The sequence below is a fragment of the Hippocampus zosterae genome, chromosome 12, assembly GCF_025434085.1.
Source record: "Hippocampus zosterae strain Florida chromosome 12, ASM2543408v3, whole genome shotgun sequence".
Lineage (NCBI taxonomy): Eukaryota > Metazoa > Chordata > Actinopteri > Syngnathiformes > Syngnathidae > Hippocampus > Hippocampus zosterae.
Genome location: NC_067462.1, coordinates 22036293 through 22054137, shown reverse-complemented (window position 1 = coordinate 22054137; position 17845 = coordinate 22036293). Strand labels below are relative to the sequence as shown.

Sequence of the window (17845 nt, the reverse complement as noted above, 5' to 3'; positions counted from 1 at the left end):
TCTCAATTTTAAGCTCGGTTTTTGTCGTTATTACAAGTCACTTTCCCTAAAAAGAACACTCAGAACGGTATTCCAAGGATGGAACTGAGAGCTCTGACCTCAACGCGCCCAAACTCATATCTCTGAGACTATGGAATTCAAGCCAAGCTCACTTACATGATGATGCGGCTCCCTGCAAAACAAATCCGAAACCGTTTGGGAAATGTTTTCCGGGAAGTCTGTGCCTGTTCCAGCGTCTGATTATTAATGGGATGGAGTATGCGGTCATTAAAAGGTAAGGTTTTCAGGAATTGAGCCATTACTTATGCCCGCCAGTTCTTGCACGACGCGCACGGTTGAAACCTCTCTTTTTAACAGTTGAGATTTTATCCGCTCTGGCCCGCTAATTAATGGTAGCTGCATGAGTTGAAAGCATTATGTCCGGCTGACTACTTTTATAAGTAGGAAGCTTTAAAGGGATCCTGAATATGCACTTGGCAGCATGAATAATGCAGAGGGAGCACGGAGGTGTTGAATCCATACTTTATACATTTCCTCTGCTATTAAATGTTGGGCTTCTTTTTTTTTTTCCTCTACGCTGCTAAAGAGGGAAGACTTCAACCACTTCTCACATGTGTGGTGTTACCAGTGCTTTGCTTGCGGGATAAATGCATCAAGTGCACTCCATTTTACAAACCGATTTGGACCACTTGATGCTAATTTGCTCACCTCATAGTCCACCTCCAGCGAGTAGGCCTCCCCTTGGGTTTGGAAGTGGTGTGTGTGGGCGTCCACTGTGAGGTTGACATGCTTGTTGAAGCGCTCCACGTGCACCGCGTGCCAATGCTGGTCGTCCAAAAGACTGCCCACCGTGACGGCAATGCGGGGGACGCTCAAACTTGGTCGGCTGTCGTCTGAAAAAACAGCAGGGGGTGTTGTGTTATATAAGTCGAAAGTGCGGTCAGTAGCATCCGTGACACCAACTCAAAAGCTGTCATTTGGCCATTAGGTAGTTAAAAAAAAGATGTGTTGTTTTAATGACCTTTTTCACAGCAGTAAATAGTGGGACATACTGAAATGGTTAATTAGGGTTACAAATAATTGTTACTTTTACAGAGAGAACTCCCTGCACTGCTACCCTTTTATACCTGTTTTTTTGTTTTGTTTTTGTTTTTTTGCCTTCATACTATTTCATTTCTTAATTGCGTGTTCACCCCAACATATACAGTACACTCTACTTATGGTGAGCACTGGACTGCAGTTGATGTGTAAAAACTTGGGTTTTGGAACAGGCAGGATGGCAACGAGTTGGAGTGATACAATAGTCTGCTTCCTGACTTCTGTGTCCCAGGATCCTTTTTCATGGTGGATAATTTATCTCATGGCTTCCATGGTTGCTCTTATAGCCAAGCATCTCGAGGATCACTGATGCTGAAGCGTATATCAACTCATTGGTTTCCGTGATTGTTACGGTAGGGATCGCCCTCAGTGCTGCATTCACACTTTCCATGAAACTTTCAGGTGGTACTTTACATAGCCGTTGTAATCGGTTTCTAGGTTGCCCAGCTTTTATTCTCGCCACGATCTTAGTTTTCAGGTCAGTTGCTGCCTCGCTCCGGATTTCATTCATTGGGACTGGCCTCCCAATCTCATCATCTGTATTCATTGGGGCTTGCCTCCCAATCTCTGGTATGACTTCCTCCTCTGATCTGGCAGCCTGCGGCCCTTCACCATGGAACCTGCGTTGTACCTCATCAATCTCAAGTTGTGACAGCAATTGCCGTTTATTGTTCATTCAGCTATTGTTGGACACCTCCGTGAGCCGTCACCTTACCGTGGTGGAGGGGGTTGTGTGTCCCAATGATCCTAGGAGCTAAATTGTCTGGGGCTTTATGCCCCTGGAAGGGTCACCTACGGCAAACAGGTCCTAGGTGAGGAACCAGACAAAGCATGGCTCGCAAACCCCTAGTGATGAATAAAATAAATGGCACTCAGTTTCCCTTGCCCGGACGTGGGTCACCGAGGCCCCCCTCTGGAGCCAGGCCTGGAGGTGAGGCTCATTGGCGAGCACCTGGTGGCCAGGCCTACACCCATGGGGCCTGGCCGGGCTCAGCCTGAAGAGGCAATGTGGGTCCCCCTTCTCGCGATCTCACCACCCATGTGAGGGGCCAAAGGGGTCGGGTGCAGTGTGAGCTGGGCGCCAGCCAAAGGCGGGAACCCTGGCGGTCCGATCCTCGCCTGCAAAAGCTAGCTCTTGGGACATGGAATGTCACCTCACTGGCAGGGAAGGAGCCCAAGCTGGTGTGTGAGGCAGAGAAGTTCTGACTAGATATAGTCGGACTTGCCTCCCCCACAGCCTGGGTTCTGGTACCAGTTCTCTCGAGAGGGGTTGGAATCTTTTCCACTCTGGAGTTGCTCACAATGAGAGGCGCAGAGCAGGTGTGGGCATACTCAATGCCCCCCGGCTCAGTTCCTGTACATTGGGTTTCACACCGGTAGAAGAGAGAGGGAGGCAATACTCTCCCTCCGCCTTTGGGTGGGGGACGAGTCCTGACTGTTTTTTGTGCATATGCACCAAACAGCAGCTCACAGTACCCACCCTTTTTGGAGTCCTTGGAGGCTGGAGAGTACTCCTACAATGACAGTGAGACCTTGAAGGGCGTGATTGGGAGGAACGGCCCCCCCGATCAGAACTCGAGTGGTGTTTTGTGATTGGACTTCTGTGCTCGTCACGGATTGTCCATGACCTTGTTCAAACATAAGGGTGTCCATATGTCCACTTGGCACTTGGCACCTTGGCCGCCGTTCAATGATTGACTTTGTGGTTGTATCATCGGATTTGCGGCCGCATGTTTTGGACACTCGGGTGAAGAGAGAGGTGGAGCTGTCAATTGATCACCACCTGGTGGTGAGTAGGCTCCGATGGTGGGGGAAGATGCCGGTTCGTCCTGGCAGACCCAAACGTATTGTGAGGGTTTGTTAAAGCATATGGCAGAATCCCCTGTCGGAACGAGTTTCAACTCCCACCTCCGGCAGAGCTTTTCCCATGTTCCGGAGGATGCAGGGGACATTGAGTCCGAATGGACCATGTTCCGTGCCTCTATTGTTGAGGCGGCCAATTTGAGTTGTGGACGTAAGGTGGTTGGTGCCTCTTGTGGCGGCAATCCCCGTACTCGCTGGTGGACACCAGCAGTAAGGGATGCCGTCAAGCTGAAGAAGGAGTCCTATCGGGCCTTTATAGCCAGTGGGACCCCAGAGGCAGACTAGCGAAGCGGAACACAGCTTCGGTGGTCGCCGAGGCAAAAACCCAGGCGTGGGAAGAGTTCGGTGAGGCCATGGAAGTCGACTTACAGACGGCTTTAAGGAAATTCTAGTCCATCATCCGACGTCTCAGGAGAGGGAAGCAGTGCACCACTAACACTGTGTCCAGTGGGGATAGAGCACTGCTGACTTCGACTCAGGACGTTGTGAACTGGTGGGCAAAGTACTTCGAAGACCTCCTCAACTCCACCAACACGCCTTCCTTGGAGGAAGCAGAGTCTGAGGACCCTGAGGTGGGCTCTCCTATCTCTGTGGTTGAAGTCACCGATGTGGTTAAAAGCTCCTCGGTGGCAAGGCGCCAGCGGTGGATGAGATCCGCCCGTAGTTCCTCAAGGCTCTGGATGTTGTGGGGCTCTCCTGGTTGACACGCCTCTGCAATATCGCGAGGACAGCGGGGAGAGTGCCTCTGGATTGGCAGACCGGGGTGGTTGTCCCTCTTTTTAAAAAGGGGGACCGGAGGGTGTGTTCCAACTACAGAGGGATCACACTCCTCAGCCTCCCTGGTAAGGACTATTCAGGGGTGCTGGAGAGGAGGGTCCATCGGGAAGCCTCAGATTGAGGAGGAGCAGTGTGGTTTTCGTCCTGGCCGTGGAACAGTGGACCAGTTCTACACTCTTAGCAGGGTCCTCGAGGGTATGTGGGAATTCGCCAACCAGTCTACATGTGTTTTGTAGACTTGGAGAAGGCGTTTGACCGTGTCCTCGGAGTTCTGTGGGGGGTGCTTCGTGGGTATGGGGTACCGAACCCCCTGATACGAGCTGTTCGGTCACTATACCACCGATGTCAGAGTTTGGTTCGCATTGCTGGCAGTAAGTCAGAATCGTTTCCAGTGAGGATAGTACTCCGCCAAGGCTGCCCTTTGTCGCTGATTCTGTTCATAACCTTTTTAGACAGAATTTCTAGGCGCAGCCGAAGCGTTGAGGGGGTGTGTTTTGATGGCCTCAGTATTGCATCTCTGCTTTTTGCAGATGATGTGGTGCTGTTGGCTCCTTCAAGCAGGGCTCTCCAACTCTCACTGGAGCGTTTCGCAGCCGAGTGTGAAGCGGTTGGGATGAAGATCAGCACCTGCAAATCTGAAAGCATGGTCCTCAGTCGGAAAAGGGTGGAGTGCCCCCTCCGGGTCGGGGAGGAGATCTTGCCCCAAGTGGAGGAGTTCAAGTATCTTGGGGTCTTGTTCACAAGTGGGGGCAGGAGGGAGCGGGAGATCGACAGGCGGATCGGTGCAGCGTCTGGTGTGATGCGGACGTTGTATCGGTCTACGTTCCAACCCTCATCTATGGTCACGAGCTATGGGTCGTGACCGAAAGAACGAGATCCCGGTTAGATCCCGGTAGAGATCCCAGCCGAAGCGTTGAGGGGGTCTGTTTTGATGGCCTCAGTATTGCATCTCTGCTTTTTGCAGATGTTGCGATACTGTTGGCTCCTTCAAGCAGGGCTCTCCAACTCTCACTGGAGCGTTTCACAGCCAAGTGTGAAGCGGTTGGGATGAAAATCAGCACCTCGAAATCTGAAACTACCTCAGTCGCAAAAGGGTTGAGTGCCCCCTCCGGTTTGGCACAGGTTTGGGGGACGGGCGTTCGAATCCCGCTTGGGGCAAAAAAAAATGAGCACATAACACCATCCAGTGTGGGTCCTTGGGCAAGACCCTTCACGCTAATGCCTATCTCATACAATTATGAGAGACAATAAAACGAATGACATGCCGGCTCAGACGTCGCCCGGCCAAACAAGGTCTGCGTCAGGTGCTGGGGAACCAGAGCACCTTGATGAAAAATGGGCTACTGGAACAAAGCGGGGATGGGCGAGATGCGATAACATGGCTCGGTTGGAATGCAACTACTCAAGCAACGCTAGTCAGAGGGGTTACATGCAGAGAATGTGGGCTAAATGGTTACTTCAAAACCCACAGTCACAGTTGACCACGAAACAACGAGTAGCTCAGTGTTCCAACATCCACAAACGGCAACTGCTGTCACAACTTGAGATTGATGAGGTACAACGCAGAATTCATGGTGAAGGGCCCCAGGCTGCCACATCAGAGGAGGTCATACCAGAGATTGGGAGGCAAGCCCCAATGAATGAAATGCTGAGCGAGGCAGCAACTGACCTGAAAGCTAAGATCATGGCGAGAATGAAAGCTGGGAAACCTAGAAACCGATTACAACGGCTATGTGAAGTACCACCTGAAAGTTTCATGGAAAGTGTGAATGCAGCACTGAGGGCGATCCCTACCGTAACGATCACGGAAACCAATGAGTTGATATACGCTTCAGCATCAGTGATCCTAGAGATGCTTGGCTATAAGAGCAACCATGGAAGCCATGAGATACGTTATCCACCATGGAAAAAAATGGTTAGAGGCTAAGATCAAGGTGGCTCGGAAAGATGTGAGTCAATTGACGGAGGCCCAGAGAGGTGTGATGAAAACGCGAGAGGTACATCCAGATGACCATAACTGAAGTATTCGAAACTGCCAAACAAAGGCTCCAAGCCTTGTCCAGCCGCCGAAAGCGGTACACGAAAGTGAATGAGGCCAGACGAATAAACAGGCTGTTCGCAACACAACCTGCAAAAGTCTACACTCGGTGACAGGGTCCTAACAACAGAGCTGACCCACCAAGACTGGAAACAGAAAGGTACTGGAAAGGCATATGGGAGAAGGAGGATGCACATAACAGCAGTGCACAATGGCTGCTGACCCTGATAGAAGACCACAGCAACCTCCGTGAACAGAACCCAGTTACCATAACAGTGGCAGACATACAGGAAAGAGTCTCACATATGAAGAACTGGACAGCACCAGGCCCGGACATGGTCCACACCTACCGGCTGAAGAAACTCGCAGCACTCCATGAGCGCCTAGCAGCACAAATGAACCAGCTGCTAAGGGATGGGACTCACCCAGGATGGCTAACCGAAGGGCGAACGATCCTGATCACGAAGGGTCCCTCAAAGGGTGCAGTCCCGTCCAACTATTGGCCAATAACCTGTCTCTCCACAACTTGGAAGCTCATGTCAGGCATCATTGCGGATAAGATAAGTGGACACATGGATCAATACATGAGCGAAGCACAGAAGGGCATTGGTAAAGATACCACAGGAGGCAAACATCAGCTCCTGGTTCACAGAACATTCGCACAAGACTGCAGGTCCCGACATACCAATCTGTGCACAGCCTGGATGAAGCCTCATACGTTCTGTCCTTTTCTGCTTTTAGGAACAATCCATCAAGTTTGCCGAATAAAGTGTCCATTCCCGCGTCCCGATTTAAGTAGTCAGCGGGAATTTCCATCGCTGTCTCTCGTGACCTACCTGAAAGCGCCAAAGCCACCGCGAGGGCTTGCTGCTTCTTCTCCAAGTCGTTGACTCTTGTCCAAATTTCGACTTCATTCTTCCAGCTCCCGTAGGGTTTTCCCTCTTCAAAAGGTGGCGGGATTCTGTAGTTGCTAACCATCCTTCTCTCCCAGGGTTAATCCGAATAATAACTCCACTTGTATGATGGTCGTAGAACTCTTATTTTTGCGACCGTCCACCTTAACCCACAGAAGGATCACCTCCCACACATTACACAAAACCCGTGCTATATACCCCCTTCCTCAAGGCAACACTGCCCCCTAGCATTCTAATATTGTAAAGGTTATCACTAAAAGTAAAACAACATTACCAACCTGTGCACAGCCTGGATTGATTACAAGAAAGCCTATGACTCAATGCCACATACATGGATCACTGAATGCTTGGAGTTGTATAAGGTGAAAAGACCTTAATAGCCTTCGTTGCGAACTCGATAAGGATGTGGAAAACCACACTTGAAGCATATGGCAAGCCCTTTCCCAAGTGTCCATCAAATGTGGCATATACCAAGGTGATGCACTCTCCCCACTGCTGTTCTGCATAGGACTGAACCCTCCAAGCCAAGTAATCACCAAGACAGGCTATGGATACCGCCTTAGAAATGGAGCTACGATCAGTCACCTCCTCAACATGGATGACATAAAGCTGTACGCAAAGAGCGAAAGGAACATAGACTCCCTTATCCACACAACCAGGATCTACAGCAGCGACATCGGGATGTCATTCGGGCTTGAGAAATGTAGTCGGATGTTGACTAAGAGAGGAAAGGGAGTCCGCACTGAAGGGGTCTCACTCCCTGAAGGAACAATAGCAGACATTAAGGACAGCTACAAGTACCTCGGTATACCACAAGCCAATGGCAACCTCGAACTGGCAACAAGGAAAGCGGCTACGGCCAAATACCTCCAGCGAGTGAGGCAAGTCCTAAGTAGCCAGCTCAATGCAAGAATAAGACCCGGGCAATAAACAGCTATGCCCTGCCAGTTATTGGATACCCTGCAGGAATAATAAGGTGGCCAAAGGAATAGATTCAGACCACAGACGTTAATACCCAAAAGCTCCTAACCATGATGGAGGGTTCCATCCCAAATCCAGCACCCTGAGACTGTACACAAGCCGAAAGGAAGGAGGCCGGAGACTAGTGAGTGTGAGAGCCACTGTCCAGGATGAAACATTCAAGCTCCATGAACACATCAAGGAGAAGGCCCCAACGGATGACGTACTCAGAGAATGTCTCAGACAATGGGGAACAGAGGATGATGCGCTGGAAGAGGGACCATCAGAGTGTTGCGGCCAGATTATACGCTCTTTGTGTTTATTGTTATGATATTTCAAAAACTCCACAGTTTTCATCCAGCTCATACCATATTATTTTGTTGTATTATTTCCGCCACACCTTAAATGCCGGTCTTTGAAAATATCGTCTAACATAAACTGGTCCGTGGGGCAAAAAAGGTTGGGGACCCTTGCTGTAGACGAATGTAATGGAGAATCCGTTAATTTTTTTTAATAAAACATCTTTCAGATTCTGAAATGAATAAAATGGAAGTAATGTTCATCTTCCTTAAAGCTTGATCCTCACGAGGGTCGCGGGGGGTGCTGGAGCCTATCCCAGCTGTCTCCGGGCAGTAGGCGGGGGACACCCTGAATCGGTTGCCAGCCAATTGCAGGGCACACAGAGACGAACAACCATCCGCGCTCACACTCACACCTAGGGACAATTAAGAGTGTTCAATCAGCCTGCCACGTATGTTTTTGGAATGTGGGAGGAAACCGGAGCACCCGGGGAAAACCCACGCAGGCCCGGGGAGAACATGCAAACTCCACACAGGGAGGCCAGAGCTGGAATCGAACCTCTGCACTGTGAAGCCGACGTGCTAACAACTGGACTACCGGGCCGCCCCCTTGGAAGTAATGTAAGTTATTTATTCTTTCTCTGCGGCCCGGTATCAAATGCCCCACGAACCAGTGCCTGTCCGCGGCACGGGGGTTTGCGACCCCTGTCTTAATGTGAAATTTAATTTATACTCTGCCGTTTATCTTGTGTTGAACATCACATTGAGAATCAAATCATACACATGCAAGCATATTTGCCTTGTATAGCCTTATGAAAAGACAGAAAAATATATACAGTGCTCAAGAAATTAAACCAACACCCACGGCCCATACCTAAGTCAACAACATTGGCAAAAATCAAATGCATTGTTATTCATGTTTACGTAAGGGGTTAACTTTACACCATTATGTAGCAGCGCTTAACTGACGTTGAATTATTATTGCAATCCAGTGATTTTAAAATAAACTGGTTTACAAAAAAAAAAGGAAACAAATGTAAAAAAGCATGACTATTTTGGATTCAGATGTCAACAATGATTAAACAGAAACATTTGTGAACTGTTGTGACTGAAATTTACGCTTCATTAATTTCTGACTTCTCAGAGAAGCTGTATAAGGTGCCTCAAAGCACTGCATGATTCTCAATGTTGTGCTTGTGTTTGGAAACAGGCGGTTGAATATACGTGTTCAGCAGTCTCAGTCCACATATTGTTTTCTTACAGTGTTTTGTAAAACAAACACAAAACTGCTTCAATGCAAATGAAATGTAAGCAACATAATGTGTTTTAACACAGCATTTGGCTATAAGTGTACAGTATTTAAGAGATGCAGTGTCTGGTGAGATGTCAGTTTAAAGTGTGAAATTCATAAAACATGCATCACCTAAGTTTAGGTAGAAGTCCAGTTTTCCCCGATGGAGCTCCAGAGTGATATAGTCTCCTCTCTGCCCCTCGCCATGCAGCAAAACCCCGTTGGCCTGCTGACTCTTAAACAGCAGCGAGATGACATCTTTCACGGTGGACATGGACTTTTGGTTAAATCGATACAGCAGGGAGCTTCTGCCATCAAAATCTGCCACATGGGACTCTGAGACGGGTAAAACAGAGCAAATCTTGCATCAGTGCAGAGTAACTTAACAATGAGATGTGGAGTGTGCCTGCTGTCAAAATGATATTTATGATCTCAATCTGTAATTTGTTCGGACATTGTGTTATTTTTAAAGCTTATCATCAAACATAAGCATCCAACTAGCACTAATGCGGGTCAAGATGGACTTTTATGGCATGAAGTCCTAAAAGTATTTTTTTTTCCCAGCGGGAGTGAAATGATTTGTTACGGAAGAAAATAAAACTTTTCTTTTGTCTCCCGCCCAAAAAAGGCCATTTTGTTTTTGATGTCAGAATGCCCGCATGGTCTACTACAGTGCGGCGTGTGAAAAATGGTTCCAATATGCAGTGGCTGTGGGGCAAAAGAATCGGTCATTATATGTGTTAATGTTCATGTCTCCCCTGAGATGGTGGGGCATGCAGGCGCAGGACCTGCTGCTTATCTCCTGAAGGCCCCCAACGGCGCGGAAACTAACATGACACACACAGCAAAAATAAATAAAACACTCTTCAGTGGGGGCAACTTGTTCCTCAACCATGTGCTTTAAAACTCTGCAGGCCGCTTGTTTGTTTTATACCACTCCTGTTTGTTTTGTGATCTGTGAAGCACTTTGTGTTGCCAGGAGCGCTAGGGTGTGCCCCATAAATACAAAGTAATGCTATGCAAGCGACTGTGCCTGTAGCTCGGCACAGTCGACTCTCCCCGCAGAGGAGCAATAATGAAAATATACACAAAAAAAAGCAACAAACATAGTTTTTTAAAAGCTGTTTCTTTACAAACTGAGAAAACTTGTCAAAGTAAGTGGCTAGAATAAAGTTAATCTTGCTCCCCGGGGAATTTGAATGACAATTACAATGAATTAAATGAAAAACAGGACCACCTGACTGCACAGGGGCTCCTCTTGTATAGTTGGGGTGCGACCAAGCATCAAGCTTGGTCTCTACTGTTTATCCTGTTCAGTGTTGCAGAGAAACTCAAGTCTGTTCCAGAAGACTGGGGCGGACAGCATCCAGGATTGATCGCCGGGCCAAAAGGCCAACTTGACAATACTGTACCGGTGCACCAATTTAAGCCACTTGGGTAGCATAGCCAAGGATGAACTGTTAAAATTGCATGACAATCTTCACATTTCTACCATTTATCCAGTTCAGGGTGTCAGGGATGCTTGAGTCAAGACCAGATGATTGTGGGTGAACTGTGATTGGTCACCAAAATACCCCGGTGGGTCATTGTTGTTGTGTTTCTCCTTTCAGAATATTTTATGAACAATTTTCAATGGGTTTAAGGGACTACATTTACTAACTACGGTGATGATAGCAATTTGAAATGGTAACCCCAATTTTCTTTTTCCCAACATTTAATGTTTTAAGTAGATGCATGGGTAATGCGAGCCACCACGATTACAAGCAGAAAAATGCATCTAATGCAGCAAATATATCGAATGAAAATTGTCGATGCTGTCATTACGGAACTGACTTTATGCATTCCTCGTGTTACTATTTCCACTTTCAAAGTGTTGGAGACCAAAAATAAATACATACATACATACAACATCAACAATGATACCATATAAGCCATATTTTACATGAATGAGACACTATGCCTTTGCACATGACACAAAACAATGTCTTTCTAACATGTCTGTGGCATGATTTTATGATAATACCTCAAGGATTTTTTTCAACATTATGCTCTGCACACCACATTTCACAGACTGCTGGCCCAATGGCGAGTATACCTTTTGTTACTATGACGACATGGGGCGGCACGAGGGGTGGCTGCACGTTCACTCGTGACAAGTGACTCCAAGCTGCGTAAGCCCGGAGAAGATAATATGGATTCTGTTTTTTGTTTGTGGAAGCAATTATGGCTCATTCATTGAAACATTTTACAAATAGGTCAGTAAAAACCAAATTACAGTATTTCGTTATTTCAGATCACACTTGATTGGGTTCCAGGCACTCGAGAGACAAAGCAAAGTACTTTTTGGTCCCCTTTATAGGCGATAGCTCGTCCCAACTCCCTGATGTTGAGTTGTTTGCTCTGGGTTTTTGCTGAGAACTGCCTCTGGAGTTGAGCCGACTGCGGGATGTTCAATGATAATAACAATAACTGTGATCTCAATGAGAAAAGAAAAGTGTTCGCCTCCCAATAAAAATGACATTTCAATTTGCAAATGTCTTCCCTCACATTGCGGGGACTGAGAAGAATATCTCAGCTTCCCTCATCATTCATGGAGTGTACAATCGATTGGCGGCGAGGTAGCATTTTGGCCGCCACTTTTACATAATCCTTCTTGTGAGAGACACTACACTCCAATGTGGTAACCAGGGCCATGCATGACAATGTGACTGCAGATGAGCTCTGCTAAAGCAGACGGTCTTATTTTCCTTTGAAGGCTGAAGCTGATAATCTGAAGAATACGGCAGCGGCAGCAACGGCGAGACAGCCTTTATGTTTGTCTAACACCGACGGTAAAGTGTGTGTGAGACAGATGGACGCCATAAAGCCGCTCATTGTGACATTGTCCGCCACACTCACTGATTTTAATTGCCCTGTTTCCAAGTGAAGCCCGTAGAAGTGTTTTTTTTTTGGGGGGGGGGGGTGTTGGGGGGCTTGTTTTTTTTTTAAACATTATTCGAAAACTGTAATCATGAGAACTCATGGGATACTTCATTTAGTAGACCTGCAGATATCACAGCCCGAAATGCCTTCACTGGGAATCTGTTTCATGCATTTATTCAAAATCAGTAATTGGAGTTTGCATCTACGCTGTTCTTTGTATCAAAATAAAGTAATCAAAATATTAGCAACAACCCCATATATGATGCAGTGTAATAAGACAGCAGTGCAAACCGCAACAATACAACAACGATAAACCTGTTGGTAATTTAAAAATAAACAAAACAAAATAATCCTGAAACTAATATTTTTTTCTTTTCATAAAGGCACAATATTTGATCCAGTTTGTGTGTCGGATCTCATTTGAAAGCATATCACTTTCCATTTAAAGCGTTTCAATTATGTCAATAGTATGTGTTGCTAGATGCAATGCTGAGTGAAGATACTCTTGACATGATTTTAGGAGGAGGCTTGGAATGTATTCCACTTCCTCACTATCTTGTGACCTTGAGCGCAGATGAGCTGAGAGTTTTAAAATTTAGAATCAAAAGTCAAACATTAGCAAATGAACATTGCAAGTTTAACAGTGAATTTCGGTGTCGGCATCAGAGAGCATCTTACTGGGAGACATTAGGCACATTCTGCAGCTCAATAAATGCTGATAGTATTAGTTTTCTGTCAACAACTAAAACACTAATTCATCTCTTGTACCAAAACATGCACTTGCATTGCCAGAGAATGAGTGTGGAAAACAGATATTGACAATCCAAGCAGAGGCTGGCTTAACATCATCTTTCAAGTAGAGGCTGGCCTGACAGCAGTAGAAAACGAGAGCTCAGCTCTCACACACACGCTTAAACACATAACATTATAAACAGGTATGCCACGGCGAACATTATAAGGTGAATTAAGAGTCAGTGAGTGTAGGCACGTTTCTATTTCCAATGTTGTCCTTTCATTTGCTGATGTAGTTTCGCATTGTGACGCTCTCAATGCCAGCTAAACCAACTGGGCCTTTTAATGCACTTTATGCCTGTGAACTTCTAAGTAGCTGGAATGTAGGGTTCTCAACCATCCAACCACCACGTGGAAGGTTAGCCGAGCCAAGATGGCTGTCGGGAAAACAAGCTTGCTCTGCTCCTTGTTTGAAGGCCTGAATACACCGAGTGTGGTCCTGACAAAGCTCCAAAACCGCACGGGGTCAGAAATTTGGAGAAACTCAACCAAGATTTTGTGTTCCTGCTTTGAGCTTTTTTTTTTCTCAGAGAGGTAAGGTGGTGCATGGTCATTTAGAGATTTGAAGACAAATAATAGGATCTTGAAAATAACTCTAAAATGTATAGGAAGCCAGTGAAGGGATGGATACCAGAGTAGGAGTTATGTGCTCCCTGTTATGAGTACCAGTCAAGAGGCGAGCAGCGGCATTCTGGACCAGCTGGAAGCGCTTAATGGAGGATTGGCTGACTCCAAAGTAAAGGGCATTGCAGTAATCGAGCCGGGATGTGACGAAGGCATGAATTAATGTCTCGAAGTGTTCATGAGAGAGGAGAGGTTTTACTTTGGCCAGCTGTCTAAGGTGAAAGAAGTTGGATTTAACGACGGCACCAATTTGCCGGTCAAGTTTGAAATCACTGTCCAGTTTAAGATCCAAGTTTGAGACTGTTGACTTAAGATAATGGGACAGGGGGCCCAAGTCTACAATACGGGATGTACAAGGTCCACTGGGACCAAAGAGTATCACCTCTGTCTTCTTTGAAATTAAAGAAATCTTGTGCTATCCACGTGAGCCTTTGACTGAAAAAACATAATTGCCAACTTTGCAGCCCACAGTTTGGTGCATACAAAAATTTAATGAACACAAGCAAGTATTGTGCATTTCATAACGTCCGTCACAGTCACTAGTTATTGCCACCGTCTGACATTTATCATTTAGATGTCCAATTTCTGATATAGTGTATATTTTTCATTCATTTAGGCTTGATTTAGAATAGAATATATAATATATAATAATAATATAACTTGTATGTTTCATTAGCGATATTCATTTATCATTGTCCAAATACAGAGGTCCAGACTATAAGGTGTGTGTGTGTGTTTAGGTCATAGTATCAACTTCCATTTTGCTAAAAGAACTCCCAATTTATTTAATTGCTCCCCCCTTTCATGTTTTTAGACTGATTTTTTTTTTCATCATTTACCCTCTAAGCAATCCAATATTTGACGTGGTACCCCAAGAAGCAGACGTGACTAAAGCAGGTATGTCTCTCAAGTCACTATTATTTGTCTACATCTCGATATATGCAAAGTTACTGTACAGGGTCGGGGTCAGGGGAGGCACAGTAACTCATCGGGTGTCTTGTGACTACACCCCATGGCCCCAACAGTGGAGAGTTTACTCGAGTCAAACTGCATACAGAATGGTGGCTACCTTGTACTAAAATGTGGTTTCCATGTGTGTTCCATGGCAAAAAGAAAACATCTCGGATACAATTCAATATCTGTTTACTCACTTGAGTCTCATGCAGTCAACATGGGAACCGTCCCCACTCTGTGGCTGGATTCACACTGCATGGTCAAGTGACACCGTTCCATTTTTTTTCTCAAGTAACATAATGAATTGTGGTGTAAAAACAAACAAATATATATATACATGTAATACATCCTGACTGGATTCAGGCCTTTCACCCATTTTCTTCTTAACAATAAGTCAATTGCCTGTTGTGTTCAACTTTGAGAATTAACATTCTAAAAGCATCTGTGCATGTTTGAATGCTAAAAATAGAACAGGGCAAGGTAACACATTAACTGCATATGGTACTTACTATAGGAACAGCCGTAAACTTCCACCCTGAGGCCCATCCAACCGCTTGGATTCCAGTCGAGAGGCACGAATCGAAGGAAGCGGGCTCTTATCGAGTGAGAGAGCTTGTTCTGAATGACACCCTCCGAATTTATATTCCCAACAAATGTCTGTGGGAATCAGAAACAAGACATGTAAAAGCTAAGGCAATTTCAAAATTAAGGCTGGCAACTGTTTTCCAAATTAAAGAAGATACTTAATGTCATATATGTATTTCACAATTTGAAACAGTTTTCATCTATTACAAACTGCAACATGCATTGGTCAAAACATCTCAACCACATCTCACAGTACACCACATAGTTTTAAACTCTCTGGACTTTTCTGGCTTGTTTTGAGGGTTTGGTCATAGCTCTTGAAAATGACCCAGTTCGTCCCACCTACTTTACGCAAAAGCAAAACTGAGTGTAGCTTCCGTCACCTGGATGAACCACTAAGATTTGTGGATGTTATTCCTCCAATACGGTAGTTCACAACTTTTTTTCTGCCAGAAACCGGTACATGGTAGAACATATTTTTCATGGAAAGTCAACCATTTGATGATGACGGGAGGCATGGGAGAAGTGGGGGTGTTGACGAAAATTTGTGATTGGAAAGTAATTACCATTCGGTTGTGTTGATGTATGTTCTTTTATGTCAAATGGTCCCTGTGGTTGGGGACCACTTCTCTAATGTACTCTATTTAAATAACATTAAATGCTTTATCACATTTAATGTAGCATATTTGCAGCATCTTGAACATGCTAGACACCTCTAGTGTACCATATTTATATCATAATTAGTGAAAGGCACATTTCTAATGTCATATTTACAAAATTTTTATTTATTAATGAATTTTCCCTCATTTTACGTACCATATTTTCTTTCCAATGACTTGGATTTTCTGTGTCTGACGGAGACTTGGGCAGGTACCGGTGAGTACAAAGCTTTGATTGAATTGTTACCACCTGACTGTGATTTCCTCGATACCCCGAGGACATCAGGACGTGGTGGAGGTACGGTAAGCATTTTTAAGAACAATTTCAAATGTAAACGGTGCACATTCACCACATCTGCCAACAGCTTTGAAGCAACCTTCTTTGAAGTTGGTCGTGTTTTCCCGGTGCTTTGTGCTGTCATTTACCGTCCTCCTAAATACAACAAAGACTTTTTAAGCGACTTTTCAAGCTTTCTTGCGGAAATCAGGCTGAGATATGATCGTATTCTCCTAATGGGGGATTTTAATATCCATGTATGTTGTCCGGAAAAAACGCTAGCAAAAGACTTCTTAAGACTTATCGACTCATTTAATTTTGTGCAGTATGTGACCAGCCCGACACACGAACAAGGACATATTTTAGACCTTGTCCTTGCTCATGGTATAACGGTGTCAAATCTGGAAGTCCTTGAAAATGGAATTTCTGATCACATGGCAGTTTTATTTGACGTAGTCTTATCGCATGCTGCTGTGAAATCTGGCGCTCCTAGTTGTAAACGCCGAATTTTTAACCCCCACACTGCTAGTCGTTTCTCTGATGCCTTTAATAACCTTTGCGTACCCTCGTCTAACACAGAGGAACTCACCTCTTGGTTCGACTCGTCATGCCGGGCCATCCTGGATTTGGTGGCTCCTTCAAAAATTGTGCTGCCAAAGCCTAAACCCGAGCCATGGTTTAACGACATTACCCGCGCAGCTAGGCAGGAGTGTCGCAAAGCTGAACGCAAGTGGAAAAGAGACAAATTGCATGTCTCTTCTCAAATTTGGAAAGACAGCTGGCGTAACTACCAGCTCACAGTAAAAGAGGCCAAAAGAGAATATCTGTCGGACCTTATTCTAGCCAACCATCACAACCCTCGTGCACTATTTAAAACGATAGATTCTGTACTTAAACCCCCTCTGCCTACTTGCTCGGATTCTTCAGCCGAGATGTGCAACAGATTCCTTCAGTTCTTTATTGATAAGGTCTCTACAGCTAGGATTCCGGTCCCAAATACCGCATCTGACCCCTCTGTCCATGTTCCATGTTCAGCTGTCCTAAATTCTTTTGATACTGTGTCCTTGGCGCTTTTGGAGGATGTAGTTCGCCAGACGAAGCCATCTGGCTCCCCTTGCGACTCTCTTCCCCCACGCTTCTTTCAGGAGGTTCTCCCGAGTGTTGGTGCATCGGTCTTGGATATCATCAACAGCAGCCTTTCTTCTGGTGTAGTTCCCCAACAGTTTAAACATGCTGTGGTCCAACCCTTGATCAAGAAACCTGGTCTTGATCCAGATGAGCTGTCAAGTTACAGACCCATTTCCAAACTGCCTTTCATTTCCAAAATTCTGGAAAAAGTGGTGCACATGCAGTTGAAACTTTTCTTGGATGAACATAACATCTTGGAGGTCTTCCAGTCAGGTTTCAAGACGATGCATAGCACGGAGTCAGCCCTGTTACGCGTTTCTAATGACATCCTCCTGCCAAATGACTCTGGAGAACACATGTGTCTGGTTTCATTGGACTTAACTGCAGCATTTGATACAGTGGATCACAGTATTCTGCTGACTCGTTTGCAGCACTTGGTGGGCATTGGCGGGAGTGCTCCTGATTGGTTTAGGTCCTATCTAGCTGACAGGACCTTTTGTGTCAGCCTTGGCTGCTCTGAATCACGCACTGCTCCCCTGTCATGTGGTGTTCCACAGGGCTCAATTCTGGGGCCTCTGCTGTTCTCGCTGTATCTGCTCCCATTGGGTTCCATCTTAAGGAAACATGGTATTCCTTTCCACTGCTATGCAGATGACTGCCAGAT

General features: G+C 45.8%; 1 protein-coding gene across 3 annotated transcripts in view; it reads right to left on the bottom strand.

The window, feature by feature from the left end:
• The window catches only part of LOC127612036 (contactin-associated protein-like 5), a 246791-nt gene that overhangs the window by 148739 nt on the left and 80207 nt on the right, over positions 1 to 17845 (bottom strand). For all 3 annotated transcript variants that reach the window (XM_052082998.1, XM_052082996.1, XM_052082997.1), the window contains 3 exons: positions 15042 to 15189; positions 9373 to 9576; positions 709 to 893 (listed from right to left, as the gene is read on the bottom strand). In XM_052082998.1, coding sequence (XP_051938958.1) covers positions 709 to 893; positions 9373 to 9576; positions 15042 to 15189 — 537 coding nt within the window. The remainder of the gene's footprint in view (positions 1 to 708; positions 894 to 9372; positions 9577 to 15041; positions 15190 to 17845) is intronic.